Source organism: Prinia subflava, chromosome 3 (assembly GCF_021018805.1).
Source record: "Prinia subflava isolate CZ2003 ecotype Zambia chromosome 3, Cam_Psub_1.2, whole genome shotgun sequence".
NCBI classification, from domain to species: domain Eukaryota; kingdom Metazoa; phylum Chordata; class Aves; order Passeriformes; family Cisticolidae; genus Prinia; species Prinia subflava.
Window position 1 is genome coordinate 78063821 of NC_086249.1, and position 15668 is coordinate 78079488.

The window sequence follows — 15668 nt, forward strand, 5'->3', positions numbered from 1 at the left end:
GATGCTGACACCCAGAAGCACCATGGAGGAGAAGGGGCTTTAGGTTGCTGGCCCTAGTAGATATCCTAAGTATGCCCATTTTGGCTGGTAACTAAACCCACTAGGGGCATGTCGCTGTTTGCTATGCTCGAAATGACCATGCAGAGACTTGGGAATTGTGAGAGAAAAGCAGGGCAGAGCCAGTTTGACCTTTGTTTATTACATGCTCTTAAATACTATTTGAAAGGTGACCATGGATTGGAGAGTGGAATCCCCACCTCTCAACCACACTGGTCAAAAGGACTGTCACACGACCTCTCCTCTCTTTGAAGAAGAATGTGAAAACAATGGTAATATTTATAAAACACGATCTCCTTGTTTACATGACAGCGCGTGAGAAGGTGAAAGACTTCTACTTGATTATGAAAGCTCAGAAACTAGGAAATCTCATGGTGACAGGAGCATAACTCTTGGGTGAAAGAGACAACCAAAGACATGCCCACACAGGACATGCTTTGAGGGCTTTACTTCGTCATAGGTCTCCAATCTTATGGGCTCAATGCTGTTTGCAGCTGCAGCACACCTTCAGATTTGGTTTCATCTCAAAGGAATCCAATCAACTCACTCTTGGCCTTTTGACCTTCAAGCTACAACAGTGCTCCATCGATTTTTGGTGCCATTTATGCCTGCTCAGTCTGTTGTTGATAGGTATCATTAGCTGAAGGCTGATGATGTTTGGTATCTTACCTCTCATAATAGAGAACATGCTTCTACCAAAAGAGGAAGGATTTTCACTCCAGAGGTAGAGTTCTGTATTGCTGTAGGTATGACACAGAAATCCATCTGTAAGCAATTCTATGCAAGGTGTATTTAGAGAGACTGCTGCATATTCTTGAGTATTATCCATCCTGTATTTCCTGAAATAGTGTGAGAAGGAAAAGTGCTGTAAACCCCATTTTCAAAAAACACAATATGCAGGAAATAGTGTTTGCAAAGCTTTACAGAGGTACACAATGAAATATGCAGTTATCTATTTTATTAGACTCTACAAAAATACCATTTTCCTCTTTTACAGGAAGCAAGATGATTCTTAAAGAAAATGTATCAGAATATCAACCAAAATTGATAAAAAAAATAACGCTCACATTGTGCTGGATACTAACATTTTTTGTTAGTGGAGTAGAAGTTAGAGAGATTAATTTGCCAGGTAAGAATCTGCTCCAGTGATGTTTGGTGTTTGTGGCGTTCTCTGAAAACTTAGAAAAGGAGGTCTTAATTTTTCCTTGCTTTTGTGAGTTTTTCCGGCACATGTCCCTGCTTGTGTCAGAAAAATAACCTTTCTGCAAGCTTCTGAAGTATTGGTAATATAATCAACCCTAAATTTGACTCAAAAATCAGTTCTGCGATGAAAAGAATAAATGTAAAGGAGAATCTCTGAGGCCCAAATGGAACAAATGAATTGCCTCTGTGACTTAGGTCTCCAGCATCTGGTCTAGTGAGGCAGGGACTGGGGAGAAGGAAGACAAAAGCAGAAAGAGACTGATTTATCAAAGTCTTCCACACACGCAATATATCTGGAGGAGCTTGATCCAATTTAGTGTGCAGAGAGAATATGAAACTGTAAAGAGTTTCCCAGGTGATCAGGTGAGGAACAGATTTCATGACCTCCCTTCTGCTAGGGTGAAATCCTGCCATACTTTCAAAGATCACAACAGCCTGACTGGCAGGAGGGGCATTAGGATGGCTGACCACACCTTTCAGAAAAAAAAAAAAAGGTGTAATTTTAGAGACAGTTACTGAAATATAGGAAGATAAATATTTGAAAGCAGTGAGACAATAATGTTTGTCAATCTTACCTTAAATAGGGCATGTGGTGGGCAGGTTCTCTTTCCTTAGGCTTATGTCAGTCCCTTCTCCATTAAAATGAGGAGATCGAGAAGAGCTGCATCTACTTTTCTTCAGAGTTGAGGTTTAACAGGTTAGCACTCATACAAAATTATATACATCACATTAAGCTTTTGAAAATAGGCCTAATAAACCTTTGGAAACCTTTGAATAAATTTTCAAGAACTATGACAAATTACATATTTAAGAAAACCTATTTTTGTTAGTCCATCTTCTGATCACATAGAGAAATATTCAATACAAGAAAGGTAAGGTTTTATTTTTGTACCGTTCCTAATTTATATTTTTAATTTTTTCAGCATGACTCTGCATTCTTTTAGATGCTACTGATATCTTACTGTCCTGCTTTTCAGGATGTTCCCATGTTGAACCTCAAATATGGTATCGTGCAATTAATGGTGAGGAGTTTGTTCTACAGTGTGCTTTACCAGACAGAGATGCTGGTAGCAACATTAATAACAACTCACTTCTAAATCAACCTAAGGTGAAATGGTTCTGGCATCAGAAAGATAAAGAGACACTGAAGGCTATCAAGGAAAGCTCAAACCTGGCTTTCCAAGGGGATGCTCTTTGGTTTAAACCAATAAGGGACAATGCCTCTGGAGTGTACATCTGTAAGATATGGTAAGTAATGGATTAAAAGAGTAAGTAATGGAGTAAAGAAGCAAAATGTTTCTATTTCTATAGGACAATTATTGTTTTGTTTTGTTTTGTGTATTAAATGTTTAACTTATTTTTCTCCTTTTTTTTTTTTTTTTAAATTTTTTTTTTTTTTTTTTTTATTTATTTTACATCACTCAGGAGAAACGTCCCATGTCTCAAAATTGTTTTGGATGTTCAAACAAAGAAGGCAGCAAAATGTTCAGGTTATGACACAAATATCCTATATCTGCTTGCTGGCAGAGGGAATTCAATAACCTGTCCTGGGACAAAATGTTACAGCCACATAAAAAAGCCAGATGTGAAATGGTACAAGGTAAGGGTTGGTCCATTGAATATTGAAAACAGCTGAGTGGAGGTGGAGCTTCAGGTCTAGTGCCATAGTTCTTGAACTCTTCTTTGGCAGGCAATGCAGCCTGAGAAATTCAATCCAAAATTAGAATCTTGAACTGATATATATCAAGTATTTAAGGAAGAGTTTTGAAGAAATTTGTCACACCCAAAATATTATTACATGAAACAGAAGCCAAGGAATGCTTTCTCTGCAGCCAAGAAATTGAAGTAATTGAGAATCAAAATAGATTTTTTACAAAACTGACATGATTGAAATGTAACATTTTAAGTTTTGTTTTGAACTTTCAAGTTTTCAAAATATCCAATATACCAAAGAAAAATTTACTTTGTTAAACACAAAATTATTTTAAAAATAATGTTTTGAATTGTTCTTTTCAAGACCTCTATTTTTAATGAAACACTATTTCACTGAACCACTACCAACTCAGTGCTTGTAAGGATGGTAATATAGCATCCACACCTTTAGAAACGAGCAGAGGAAAATGACTAAAATTTGCAATTGTGTGTGTTTCCTCTTTGGTATTATTCACATTATTTTATTCTATTGAGTAGAATTATGAGCTAGTCAAAGTTACTCTGCATTTGCTTTAAAATTTTAAATGAGGTTTATCTTTACCTACATCTTGCTCTGAAGCCCACTGAAATTAAGGAGTTTCTTCACATTTTTGTTACTGGATTTTTTCAGGAACTTGATTTAAGGAACATTCTTACTGGTCTTGGTGGAATACAAACATATTAAGCTGAAAAATAGGGGTGCTTTTCAAAACAGATTTCCAAAATAAACTATTTTCATGCTTCTAAAAGTAGTGACAGTGTCTTAACCTCAGACAATCCAAACTCATGGTTTACTTCTTATAAAATAACTTGAAAATATTTTCAGAATGATTTCTTTACAAAATAAAAAAATACCCAGTCCATCAAAAAAGTGATATTTTTGATGCTCTTTAGTAATAGGAGTTAAATTTAGATTAGCTCTGATTTCATATTTTTGCATCAACCATAAATTTAAAATGATTTTTAAAAAGTCAAGGTTATTCACATATTTTTTTACTATAGCTGAAAAATGCCCTCAGAGTCCTAATACACCCCTTTCTGGGCTTCAGTGGAAAGACTATGATTTAGCCCTTCTGCCATGAAAATCTTGTCCAAATATATTGAAATATAATTTAATAACACCAACAACAGCAAGAGAAAAAAAAAAAACAACCCTTAAGTCTTTGATATTCTTTTCTTTTCATTAGGATGGTCACCAGATAAAATACAGGAAAACCAGGCCAAGTCTAAAACTTAAGCAGAATGAAATCTACTTGAATCCAACCTATGATAAAGATGCTGGAATATATGTGTGTGATTACACTCTGTCTGATAACATTACCAAGTGGACAGTGAGAACAACAGTAGCAGTAGAAGTCACTGGTAATGTAATAACTCAGAATAAAATATCTGAAGTAAAGCATGTTTTCTTTATTATATTTATTTCTGTTTTCTGTTCAAGCTCTTGCTCTGAAAAACCCATAAACTGAATAAGCTACAGGATCACTCAAATCCTCTTCCAAGTATTCTGAGGACATCTTGGGTCATCCAATAGTAATAGCATTAGGTCTTCTAGGAAAGTATAAATCTTTTCTATATCCTGAGCTGCATGGATGCAGTACAGCTGTTTCAGTACGAAAACAGCACAGGACTATTTTTCAGCATCCTGGTGGAAGGTAGGTCCCTCTGTGAAAAGGAGAACAAGATTTAGGGGACAAAGGAAATGTGTCAAGTGAGGCAACCTGGTTCTGTGGTCCAGTGAAGAAACACTCCTTTGAAATTCCATGGTCTAATGAGGGGATAGCACTTCTCTGAAATAGGTGATCCTTTTTTCTCCAGGTATTTTTAGCATTTGGTTCTAAGAATTCAAAGGAAAAATGTATCCATCCCATCAGGACAGGAAACCATGTCTTACCAACCTGTGAGGGCTCTGTGTGGTGGCTTAAGACACCTCTTGCTCTCTTGCTCTTTCACTCTTCCTTCTGGATTTATTCCCACAATATTGTCTGAGCAAGCTTGGACTAGCTCTGCTTTTATTTTGATCTGACACATTGTCCTTCTCAGTTCTTTCCCCTCACTTCTTAGTGCAGTCAGAAAAACGCTTAAAAGGTGCCATATGTATCTATACTACCCCAGAACCCTGCAGACTGAGGGGAGACCTCCTTGCGGTTACAACTTTCACCTGAGAGGAAGAGAAGGGGCAGGCACTGATCTCTTCTCTCTGGTGACCAGTGACAGAACCCAAGGGAATGGCCTGCAGTGGCATCAGGGGAGGTTTAGGTTGTAGATTAGAAAAAGGTGATCAGGCACTGCTAGAGGCTCCTCAGGGCAGTGGTCACAGCACCAAGCCTGACAGAGTTCAAGCAGTGTTAGAACACCACTCTCAGGCACAGGATGTGACTCTTGGGCATGGTTCTGTGCAGGGCTGGGTGTTGGACTTGGTCCTGTGGGTCCCTTCTAACTCAGCTTGTTCTGTGATTCTGTGATATATTTCTCTGCTGTGGCTTGGTTAAAAAAAAAAAAAAAAGGTGTTATGTGGTTATGTGGCACCATTTCCTGCAGTATGGGACTTTCCTAGAATGTCAGAGCTGTGGGTTTTATTGTACAACTCATGGGTATCATTATCTGTGCCCTTTGGCAACCTGAGTTTTGGAAACAACCTGACTATTTTGTTACAAGTATCTGTGGTTGTGAATGGGGTGTGCAGGTGCTCTATCTGTGCTTACTGGGCATGAAAAGAGGTTTTACAGTGAGCTGATATGAGGATTGCACCCTTCAGGGGGTTTTGCAAGGGGGGTGTCTAATTTTTTAATCCTAAATAATTTCAAGTGCAGACTAGTTGCTGAGTTTCTCAGCTTATGTAAGAGGACAATGAGTCAATGAGACAGCAGGTGTTTGAGTATCTAAGCAAGTTTTGTTGTAATCTTCTTGGACTCAGGTGTCTAAATTCCACCTAAAACTTAAAAAATTAAATTTTAAGCTATTTTCTTTGGTCTTCTGCACTGAAAATAACTTTATATTTAATGATATTCTTGTTAATTGCAGCAAAAACCACTATTCATCCACCAAACCTTTTGTATCCCAATGGTGTTGTGATCCTTGAAGTAGAAGTTGGTAAGTTTCAATTCCTCCCCTAAAAGCAAATGAAAATATTTAAATGGTATTGATAAATAGTGATAGATCTTGATAAAGCAAACCAGCTTTGCTTTCTAGGCTATTTAAGAGAATAATGTTCTGCAGACCTGGTTGTTCTGTGATCATTTGTTCCAGGCAAGCCACTTGAATTGGAATGCCGTGTACAGTTTGGGTTTGAAACAGTTTCCCCAATGAGGGTGACATGGAAACGAAACATCAAAGAGAATGTAAATGAGAGACTGAGTCAGAAAACAAGGTGAGAACCTCCTCCCCCATCTCCCCCAGTAGGCTAGTTACCACCACCAGAACAACTGTAAAAGTCCTTCTATAAAAACTTTACTGAGTATATTTTATTGAAAAAAACTTTAGAAGGCTCTTTTCTTTCACCTAGTAATGTATATGTCCATGAGCATGTGACAGGCATGTGACCTTCACATACAGAAGCACATATTGATGGCACTAAAATCAAGAACTCAAACTCTGCATAATCTTAGCTCTTCTTCTTAAAACTTTAGCTCATAGACAGCCTCAGCATGAAGGATTCCTGCGGGGGAAGGGTTCCTGGGACAGGGTTGCTTGTCCCCATATCAGTTGTTTTCAAGTGCTCTTGAAAGTACTGTCTCTGTTGTGCTTGCTAGCAGTTCACACAATCTGTCTTTGGACGCTGTCTCTGAGTAGGGAATGAATCAGAGCAGCAAAACTGTGCTGTGGACATTGAAAGGAGTTTGTGTGTCTTAGACATCGCGGTGTTACAGACTAGGTCTGAGGACTTGCAGCACTGTTTCAGGACACTGAATTTTGGGACTCCTTCCTGGAAAGAATTAACCAGACCCTGCACAGAAGATACATGAAGGGGAAAGGTTTCCTGTGACCTAGGGACAACCCCTACAGTCATTACGCTTCCCTTTCCTTCCTGTTTTCATTCACTTACTCAGTGCTCAGCGTGGGCAACCGACAGAATAGAGGCAACACAGGCAAGTGTGTCTTTCAACAAACAACCATGAGTCAACTTTATGGGTAAACTTTCTGTACACTGGGGGAAGCAAAAGCCCTGCTTTCACTGCTAAAATCCAGTTCATAATAGGAGTCATATGGAAAAAAAGAATTATATCACACACACACACATGCACACACTCATGAAGTAGCCTGGAAATTGCATTTTCCTAACTTCAGAATATTTAGATTTGGAATATTCTTGTTAACAATTTTTTACCTTTTTCATGGGTAGAGTTTCTGCTTATTTTTTAAAACACAAACAAATAAAACATCTCCATCAGACTTTGATTGAATCCTTGCCTATGCTCACTCCTAGGGATCTTGAGGTACCAGAGGTAGAGCCATACTGTCATTTTGCAGTGGCATGATGTGAGATGCCTTTTGGGATGACCCAGAGATGCTTATACTTGTGGCTTTTAATGAGGAATGCTGAAACTCAGGAACTCTGGGTACTCTGGAGTGATTGCAGACACAGATCTGTTTCCTATATCCTTCACTGAACTCTGACGGGATTCCTCAGTTACCTCTTCATTTCCTATATTTCTGTCCCTTATATCTATCTTATTCTGTTTGCTTATCATGCCCTTGGGTTTTTTACCCCTGTGCAAGAGGTTGAACTGCTTAGTCTTTTGCCCAGTTAGTTCTGTCTCGGGGTTTCTTTTTAAAGTTCCATTTCTCTGCGTTTCTGCCAGGTGAACATTTTACATCTTAGGAAACCACAAGTAACCTTATAGATGTAAAGGGGACTATGTATTGAAAACTAGACAAATGGTAAATATTTTGCTGAGTAGATGAATTAAGGATAAACTTTTCAGTCTTCAGGCCTGTCAAAGTATTTTCTTATAATGTTAGTTAGTATTTTCTTACCATGTATAAACCAAGCGGAGGTTCCAATCCAGAATATTGCATTACTATTAAAAGTTCAAGATGAATGTTAAGAAGCTGCAAACTCCTCTATTTTTGTGTGTAAGACATGGGGAAATTGTGTGAATGAACAGCAAAGGTATAATGCAAATACATATTTTTTTCTCTCTAGTGTCTATACAAGAGGTTTGAAGGGGCACACACTTCTTCATGTTGCAACTTTGAAAGAAGTTACAGAAAAGGACCTCAGAAGTAACTTCACATGCTTTGCTGAGAATTCAGTGGGGAATGCCAGTGCTGTGATCCAGCTGAAACAAAAGCAGAGAGGTAAAGCTATAAATTGGTGACTCTTTACCCCTGAAGACACATTTTGATTTACTCTACTGCCACTAATTAATTCCCCGTTGACACTGGCTTTTAGCCAGCAGCAGAAGTTTCTTGAATCTGGGTGGGAAAAGTCTGATTTGTCAGATGTCTTGAAAGCCACAGTAATTTGAAGATTATTCAGAAGGAAAGGGCTATCTGGGGACTTACTGCAGGCAGGTGAGCCAAGTGGAAGCTAGAGAGTAACTGGAAGGAAGAAGATGAGAGTGTCATCTCTGAACATTAATAGGCAATCTACTCAACTGAAGCAGAGAGGTTGTTGAAAGCGACCATATTCCCTGATTTTCATAGCATGTTTCTGTTTGTTTTCCCATTCATTGCATGCATGTTTCTGAGAAGTTACCATAACTGATACGAGGGCAGCCTTTGAAGCCTTTCAAGGCCCAAACCAGAATCAGTGTGGAAATTAAAGTGTTAAACCATGGTTCACAGTGGAGGTTCATCACTGGAGTGCAAGACGAAACTGCCAGAAGGGCACTGTGTGCAGCTGTGTCTGCTCTGATGCAGCTTTTCCATCTCAGGTGATGACTATTTTCAGCATTGCTGAGTGTACCAGAGACTATTTTCTCTGTGCATTCTGTCACAGATTGGCTTTTCACACCACCAAAGAAATGCCATGCAAAAAAGGTCACTGATGGTAGACTGAAATTCTATGTCAAGGTTTGTGGTTGCATGAAATCTTGACTACTCTAAATTTTGCCAGCGGAGTTAGAAAAAAGATATTAAGATGGTTTGTCCCCATTTCTGGATTGATTTTTTGATCTAAGTGTCAATATTATTTTGGAAACTTGAGTTATGATAGACTCTTTTCTTTCTGCAGTGTTGTTATTATATGTACTATGCAGTGCCATTTCTACTCTATTTGCCTTTGTTCTGTGCACTGCCTTTATTTACCAGCACTGGATTGAAGTTGTGCTTATGTATCGAAGTTATCTGGTCCACAACAAAAGTACAGAAGGTAAGAAATCTTGTATAATATTAATTTGCTCCAGTTTTTCTACTGCCTTTTGCCATGTGAGATAATCTGGTAGGAATTACTAATTTAATTAAGTTCTTTTAATGAGTGTGTTCTCTTTGAACCAATACAAAGACTATTAAACCTTACAAGATGCTCAGTGAATGCAGATGGAAAAAGAGTCAGATAGTGTGAAAGAAATATCTAACACCAACAGAAATGTCAGTTAGAATTTACCCATAGAAGATTAGAGTAGGAAGTTGAATTTTGGCAATTAATTTGCAGGGAATAATTTAGCATCTCAAATATTTCAAAATCGATCTCTGAAAAAGTTTAACAAAACCTTTGGACAAGAATGAAATGACCTTGCATAACAAAGTGAAGGACTCCAGGTCTATTGTATTTTTCACTTGAAGCCAAAAAATTTCTTAGAAGAATAAACAAAAGAGAGAAACAAGATGATAAAGGGCACAAACTGACAAATGAATGTTTGGGAAATATTCATATTTCCTTTGTAAAATGTTTAGAAACAATGTTACATTTGCCCCTGAGTGATCAGCTTTTGATTTTTCAAGTCTCTCTAGTAGCATTGCCCCATAATCTCAGTTAAAACAGGCCCCTGAAATAGTCAATGGTGTAAAAATGTATCAGGAATAACTATGACTACTTCAAAGAACTTAACGTATGATTTTCTCACATGCATTGAAGGAATTCCAATATTTGTGTCTGGGAAATCTTCTCTAAAAATTCTTGTGTCTTGATGCAGTTTGAGCTAGAGGTGTCTGAGTCTGTTTCTGTGTTTGTAAATGTATCTTATAAGTGAGTGTGAAACAACTATCTAGATACCTATAAATACATGCACAATTAGAAAATTAACTACCCTTTTGGAAAAAATATTTTTGCAAGCACTAAAGCATTTGGCAAAAACAATTTGGGAAACCACTCAAAATTTCCCTTCTGTCTGGTAATAAAGTGATTTAAGGACCTGTGGAATGTCCCTTTAGAGCACACCCTGAATGTCAGTAGGACACAGACAGACTTGCCAAGGTCTTTGCACTGAAGTTGAAGACACCCTTGGTGGCAGCCCCTGGCCCCTGCCTGTCCCCTGCCTCTCATGCACACAGCACCATCTGCTGTGGTGTATAGAGTGGCAGTATAGGGGATGTGCAGACCAACCGTGCATAGCCAGAGAGTTTTCTGCCCAAGCAAAAGGTGTTCTCACCTGCAGGATTATGTCCTTCTCACTTTGTGTGGATGCATATCAAGTCACTGAGGTCTGAAAGGACTTGCTCATAGAGCAGCAAAGCAACAGTTATGACTTGATTTTGCTGTTTCTTAATTTCTATAATTTCTTCTCTCATGTCCCTCTCAGCATAGAATCAGACAGTTGAAGAATCCTACAGGATTGGAAGGTACCCTGGGCACCTGCTCTGCTCAGAGCAGAGCCAACCTAGGTTGTGCAAGACTTTCTGGACAGAGAAACCACAACCCCTCTGGGCTTAATTTGCCTCCTTAGCCAATTCAGATATATCTCTTAGAACTCCTGCCTTCTTACATATATAGAAAGAAATAATGCAGGAGATTTGATACTAACATTTATTGAACATGTATGCCATCACTTTGCTTAAGTCAGGTATTCTCCATTTCCTACACTTTCAGCACTTAAACACAGTACCAGAAGTTCCTCAGCATGTAATTTTCCTGTAAAACTATGTGGAAAATGGCCTAATGGTGCTTATTTTGTATTTATTTTTAACTTGCTATTTTAATAGTAATATTATAGAGGGGTCCGTTTGTTAGTGATTGTTGTCTAATAAGATTACAGTGACCTCTGTAGGTGAAATGAGGAATACCTGGCTTGTAGTGCAATTTATTGTCATTTAAAATCTGTTTTCAAAGGAGCTTCAATTTAGGGTGTAGATGAAATGAAGTTCAGCTAAACCAATGTAGTGACCTTCTGGCCCACTTTTAATTCACATTAGCGAATCAGTCCTGTGTGCCTACTGCCGGTGATTCACTCTTGTGGGACTAAAGTGGCTCAACTTGGCAGAATAATAACTCAGTAAAAGACAGTGTGTATCCAGCAAAGTGAATCATCTTCCTCTTTTATCACAAGAGCTTCAGCACCAGTACAAGGATGTGATTGAATGTGTCCAAGAGCAGAGGGGAGGAGCAGAGATGCAGCACATGTTGTCTGATCACATTCTTGGCCTCCAAACCTAATCTGCACATCTCTGTTTTGTTTTGATGACATAGTTTCTGCTATATGCTGGTTCTCAATTTAAGTGTTCAGCCCCAGCTCATCCATGTTACTTTTCTGAATTTGCTTTACATACGGGTGCTTCTAGATCCTGTGGGAACTGGGTGACTCTAGCTTGTGTCTGTGGCCCTAATCTTACATTTAGGGATAGAAATTAGGAGGTTGACACCAAGGTGTGTGGGTCATGAAATGCAGCACTTAGGTGTCTGTGCTGGGTGTAGGTGTCTCAGTTCCCAAGCAGTGAAGGTGCAGTCACTGTGGTGAAATCCAGAGCACCTCTCAGCTCATCCTGCAGCAGCACCCTGCAATGGGACTCTGCTCTACACAGGGGAGTTTCTTTCTGCTTTCTATTCATTATATTGACATATGTTACAATTCAGCTAATTCAGCATAGGTGTGTGATGTAATTTGGGCTGCCTGAGGATGTCCTTCCTCTCCAAAATGCTTGAGTCTCCAGTACTTCCCCTGTCAAATCTGGCAGTCTCAGGATACCTTAAATGGCCTCAAGTAACTGGGAAACTGGACTGGATCCACTGTGCCTTTTGCTTTCACCAGAAATTTTTTTCTTTTATATTCCTTCTCCCTCAAGTGTAATTGAAAGTTTATTCAGCAAAGAGATACAATTTGCTTTTGCCTTGTAGCTAAGAATGGGCCTAACTCAGGACATTGGTATTAGGGTGATTAAAGCTACGAAAAATTCTTTACCTGTGTTTCATCTACACTGTACAAACTTCTTCTAAGGAGACTTAAAGTTCAGTAACTGGTCAGTACTTGAGCCGATGTTTTGATCAGACTTAGCCTTTACTCCTTACACAAGTCTCTCTGTTGACAAATGTAACAGTGTAAGAAAACAGCATATCTTTTGCAAGCAACTAATATTCAAGAACATTTTTCCTTTAAGCTTCATTATATTTTAAAAGAAGATTGGCAGTTGACAAGGGTTTTTTTTTTTACTCTGTATTTGGGCAAATGAGAGAAAAGATTGAGAATCATTAGAAAAGACTGGGAATCATTCCCTACCACATGGCTTTTGCCTGCAAGGGACCAGATCTTTAAACTACCTTGCACTAAACATCTCTAGCTTCCTTTTTTGCTTTGGTAGCATATGTCTACAAAATTTGCAAGACAGTGAGGAGCAAGGTCCTTTGGTGACTGGATAGCTGTAATCCATGAACAGTTCATAATTTTAGGTTTGTGTTGTGCCTACTGAAACAGATATAAATGGAAACAGAGCATTAAGAAAGAAGCTGAATGCTTCAGCCAGCCTTGTTAATGTATATAAAGTTATTTATTTATATTTATTTACTCTTATTTATTAATTAATGTATTTATTAATTTATTTTAGATGGCAAGGAATTTGATGCATTTGTGTCCTATGCAAAACTAAACTCTTCTGAAAGTGACTCTGCATTAATTAGTGAGGAAAAATTTGCCCTGGAGCTTCTTCCAGATATGCTAGAAAATAAATATGGATACAAATTATGTATTCTTGAAAGAGATATTCTTCCAGGAGGAGGTAAGGCCCCTGTAGAAAATCTTCAGTTTTTATAAAATTGTGTTTCACTTTATGCACCAGAGCAACAGATTGTATAATTGGGTAGTGGAATTAATGTTCAAAAGTCATAATGTTTTGATCTTTGTGTCTGGTGCCTGTGCCTGATGCATACATACTTTGGAGTGAGGTCACTATGAGGTACCAGGCTGAGACAAAGCTTCTTGTGCAAGAGTTTTTTGCAAGCAGACTCCATTCCCCAGAAAGAAGGCTTCAAATATTTCAGTAGTTACTTTCTGAGCAACTTTAGCCAGTGCTACCTCAGTAATTAGAAAGCTCTGTATGTCTGTTCCTGTGAGAGATAAAGACAAGTCCAAGTGTCCCTCGGGACCCTGTCAAAGTGTGTTGAGGTCTCAGCTGCACCCTTCATGTCCTGAGCAGGAAGTTGTGTTCTTCAGTCGTATAGGAACAACCATGGTACCCTCTGTTAACATTACTAGGTGTTATGTGATTACCCAGCATTCCTATTGTTGACTTTCCTTATGTCTGGGTTTTAGCTGTCGATAAAGGAACTGATAAGATAAAAACTCCTTTGCAGGATGCAGTAACTCTCACCATTTCCTCTCCAGCATACACAGACGAAGTTGTAACAGCTATTAAACAAAGCAGACGGGTAATAATTATTTTGAGCCCAGCCTATGTCAGTGGACCAAGCATCTTTGAACTGCAGGCAGCAGTGAACTGTGCACTGGAAGATAAAAGGATCAAACTGGTATTAATAAAGTTCAAGGATTTCCAAGAGCCAGAGACTTTGCCTCCAGTAGTGAAGAAAGCACTTCGGATTTTACCGATTGTGACCTGGAAGTCTTCCATTTCTGCTGCTGCACACAGGAAGTTCTGGAAATACATGTGTTACCACATGCCAATGAAAACTACTAAGAGGCTGGGAAATTACAGCCTGAAGGGCTTATCCCAAAGGTTATTCAGACTGGTATATTGATAGGAGAAATTTCACGGGGGGATGACATCAGGCTCAGGAATGGTAACATGATTGCCAAAGATGTTTTCTATATCATCTCATCACTGTGAACTGTCACTACAGTCAGCAATAGCTGGCTCTGAAACAGTCAGGGGGACTGAAGTGTGATAGTGCACAGTAAAACTGTGACATGGCACACACCCGTAAATGTGAGCTATTCTTCATAAATTAATATTTTATTATCATTTTTATTATATTTATTATATCCTTCTGCTCTGGTTTTCAGACAATGTTCTTTGCACTGTATTCTTCCCGGAATATTTTTACATTTTTTCCTAGAAAAAGGTTAAAAGAAGGGAACTTCAGAGGAAGCTTGAAGTTTAATTTTCTGATGCAGTCCAGTGGGACACAGACAAAATCTTCAAATGAGTTACTTCCTCCAGTGGGAACACCAAGAAAATACCATGGGTGTCTTCTACAACTGGGTACACCAAAGGGATCCAGAAAAGAAGGACCGCTGTGTAGCTTATCCCAGGCACCTCCATCCTTCAATGAGGGGAAGAATTCTACCAGTTGTGGAACATTTCACTCAGGGATACCTGCACCACTGCTATCTGGTGCTCCTCACTCAATGCCCACTGAAGAACCTGTTGGCATTATGGGTGTGTTGCAGGTATAAATCAAAACCCTGATGGTCACAGCCAGTAGACTTCCAGAGAAGTCTAGCCTCTGGTCTATTGTTCTGCTCACTTCATTTGGCCTTCAAGTTAACAAATCCTTGTTTTATATTGCTAATTGGATACCTCACCTGCCAGATTCCTTGTTGGAAAGGGATTCCAAGAAATACTGCTTTTAACAGGATCAGTATACTGGAAAGATGAAATCTTTTGCAAGCAGGCTGAGCATCACATACCTAATTGTTGGGGGTTAGATTTTATTTTATTTTAATTAATTTATTTATTTATTTATTTTCACTTATAGATTTTTTTCCCATAAGTTTCCAAGAAGCCTTAATGACTACTTAATCAAAACAAAAGGGAGTACTTGAAGGACATGGCAACACAAGGCTACATCTATTGTTTTTAAGTCTCTGGGAGTGTCCCTCAGAGGGGAGAGATGATGAGCTTTGGGAAAGGCAAAAAGACAGATCTGGGGGAGGGGAACTCACTCTTGCTCTCAGCACCAAGGAGGACAGTCAGGCTGCCCCCCTTGCTGCAGGAAGAGTTCACGGCCATCACTCTGCCTCTGCCTCGTCCTGAGAAATCTATCGTCATCTGCTCAGGAATCCTGAGCTCGCTTTCTCCAGCCCTCCCCCCACCGCCGCTGCTTCTTCGGAGCTTTGAGGTTCCCCTGCTACTCTGTAGCCCTGCCCTGACCAGCCCTGCCAGGACACCCCTGCCGCTCCAGCTGCCAGCGCAGAGCTCCTCATCTCATCCACCAGCCCGGGACTTTTCCTTCCTTCCAGTTCGGCCTCTCGGAGCCCTGCAGGGGCACCGAGATCAAACTGCCCCGGGCTTTGTGAAAGAAAGCCCTCAAGGTTCCTGGTTCTGTTTATTATTAATGCTGTAGTTGTTGTTTGTTTGTTGTTTTGTCATATATACTAGTAAAGAACTGTTATTCCTATCCCCATACCTCTGTCTGAAAGCTCCTTTCATTTTTTAAAATTAGAATA

General features: G+C 39.1%; 1 protein-coding gene across 1 annotated transcript; it reads left to right on the forward strand.

The window, feature by feature from the left end:
• Positions 1-1062: 1062 nt before the first annotated feature.
• IL18RAP (interleukin 18 receptor accessory protein) lies at positions 1063-14192 on the forward strand. Its single transcript, XM_063393553.1, has 10 exons — positions 1063-1186; positions 2238-2508; positions 2686-2860; positions 4140-4314; positions 5977-6045; positions 6202-6322; positions 8099-8253; positions 9131-9268; positions 12871-13041; positions 13647-14192. The coding sequence occupies exons 1-10, from the start codon at positions 1063-1065 to the stop codon at positions 14015-14017; spliced, it is 1770 nt and encodes a 589-aa protein (XP_063249623.1). The 3' UTR covers positions 14018-14192.
• The last annotated feature ends 1476 nt before the right edge of the window (positions 14193-15668 follow it).

Bases quoted from the DNA above. Each gene is read 5' to 3' on its own strand.
- IL18RAP (XM_063393553.1), top strand. From the start codon at position 1,063: ATGATTCTTAAAGAAAATGTATCAGAATATCAACCAAAATTGATAAAA. The intron at 1,187-2,237 runs GTAAGAATCTGC...CCTGCTTTTCAG, and splicing joins TAGAGAGATTAATTTGCCAG to GATGTTCCCATGTTGAACCT. The intron at 9,269-12,870 runs GTAAGAAATCTT...AATTTATTTTAG, and splicing joins CCACAACAAAAGTACAGAAG to ATGGCAAGGAATTTGATGCA.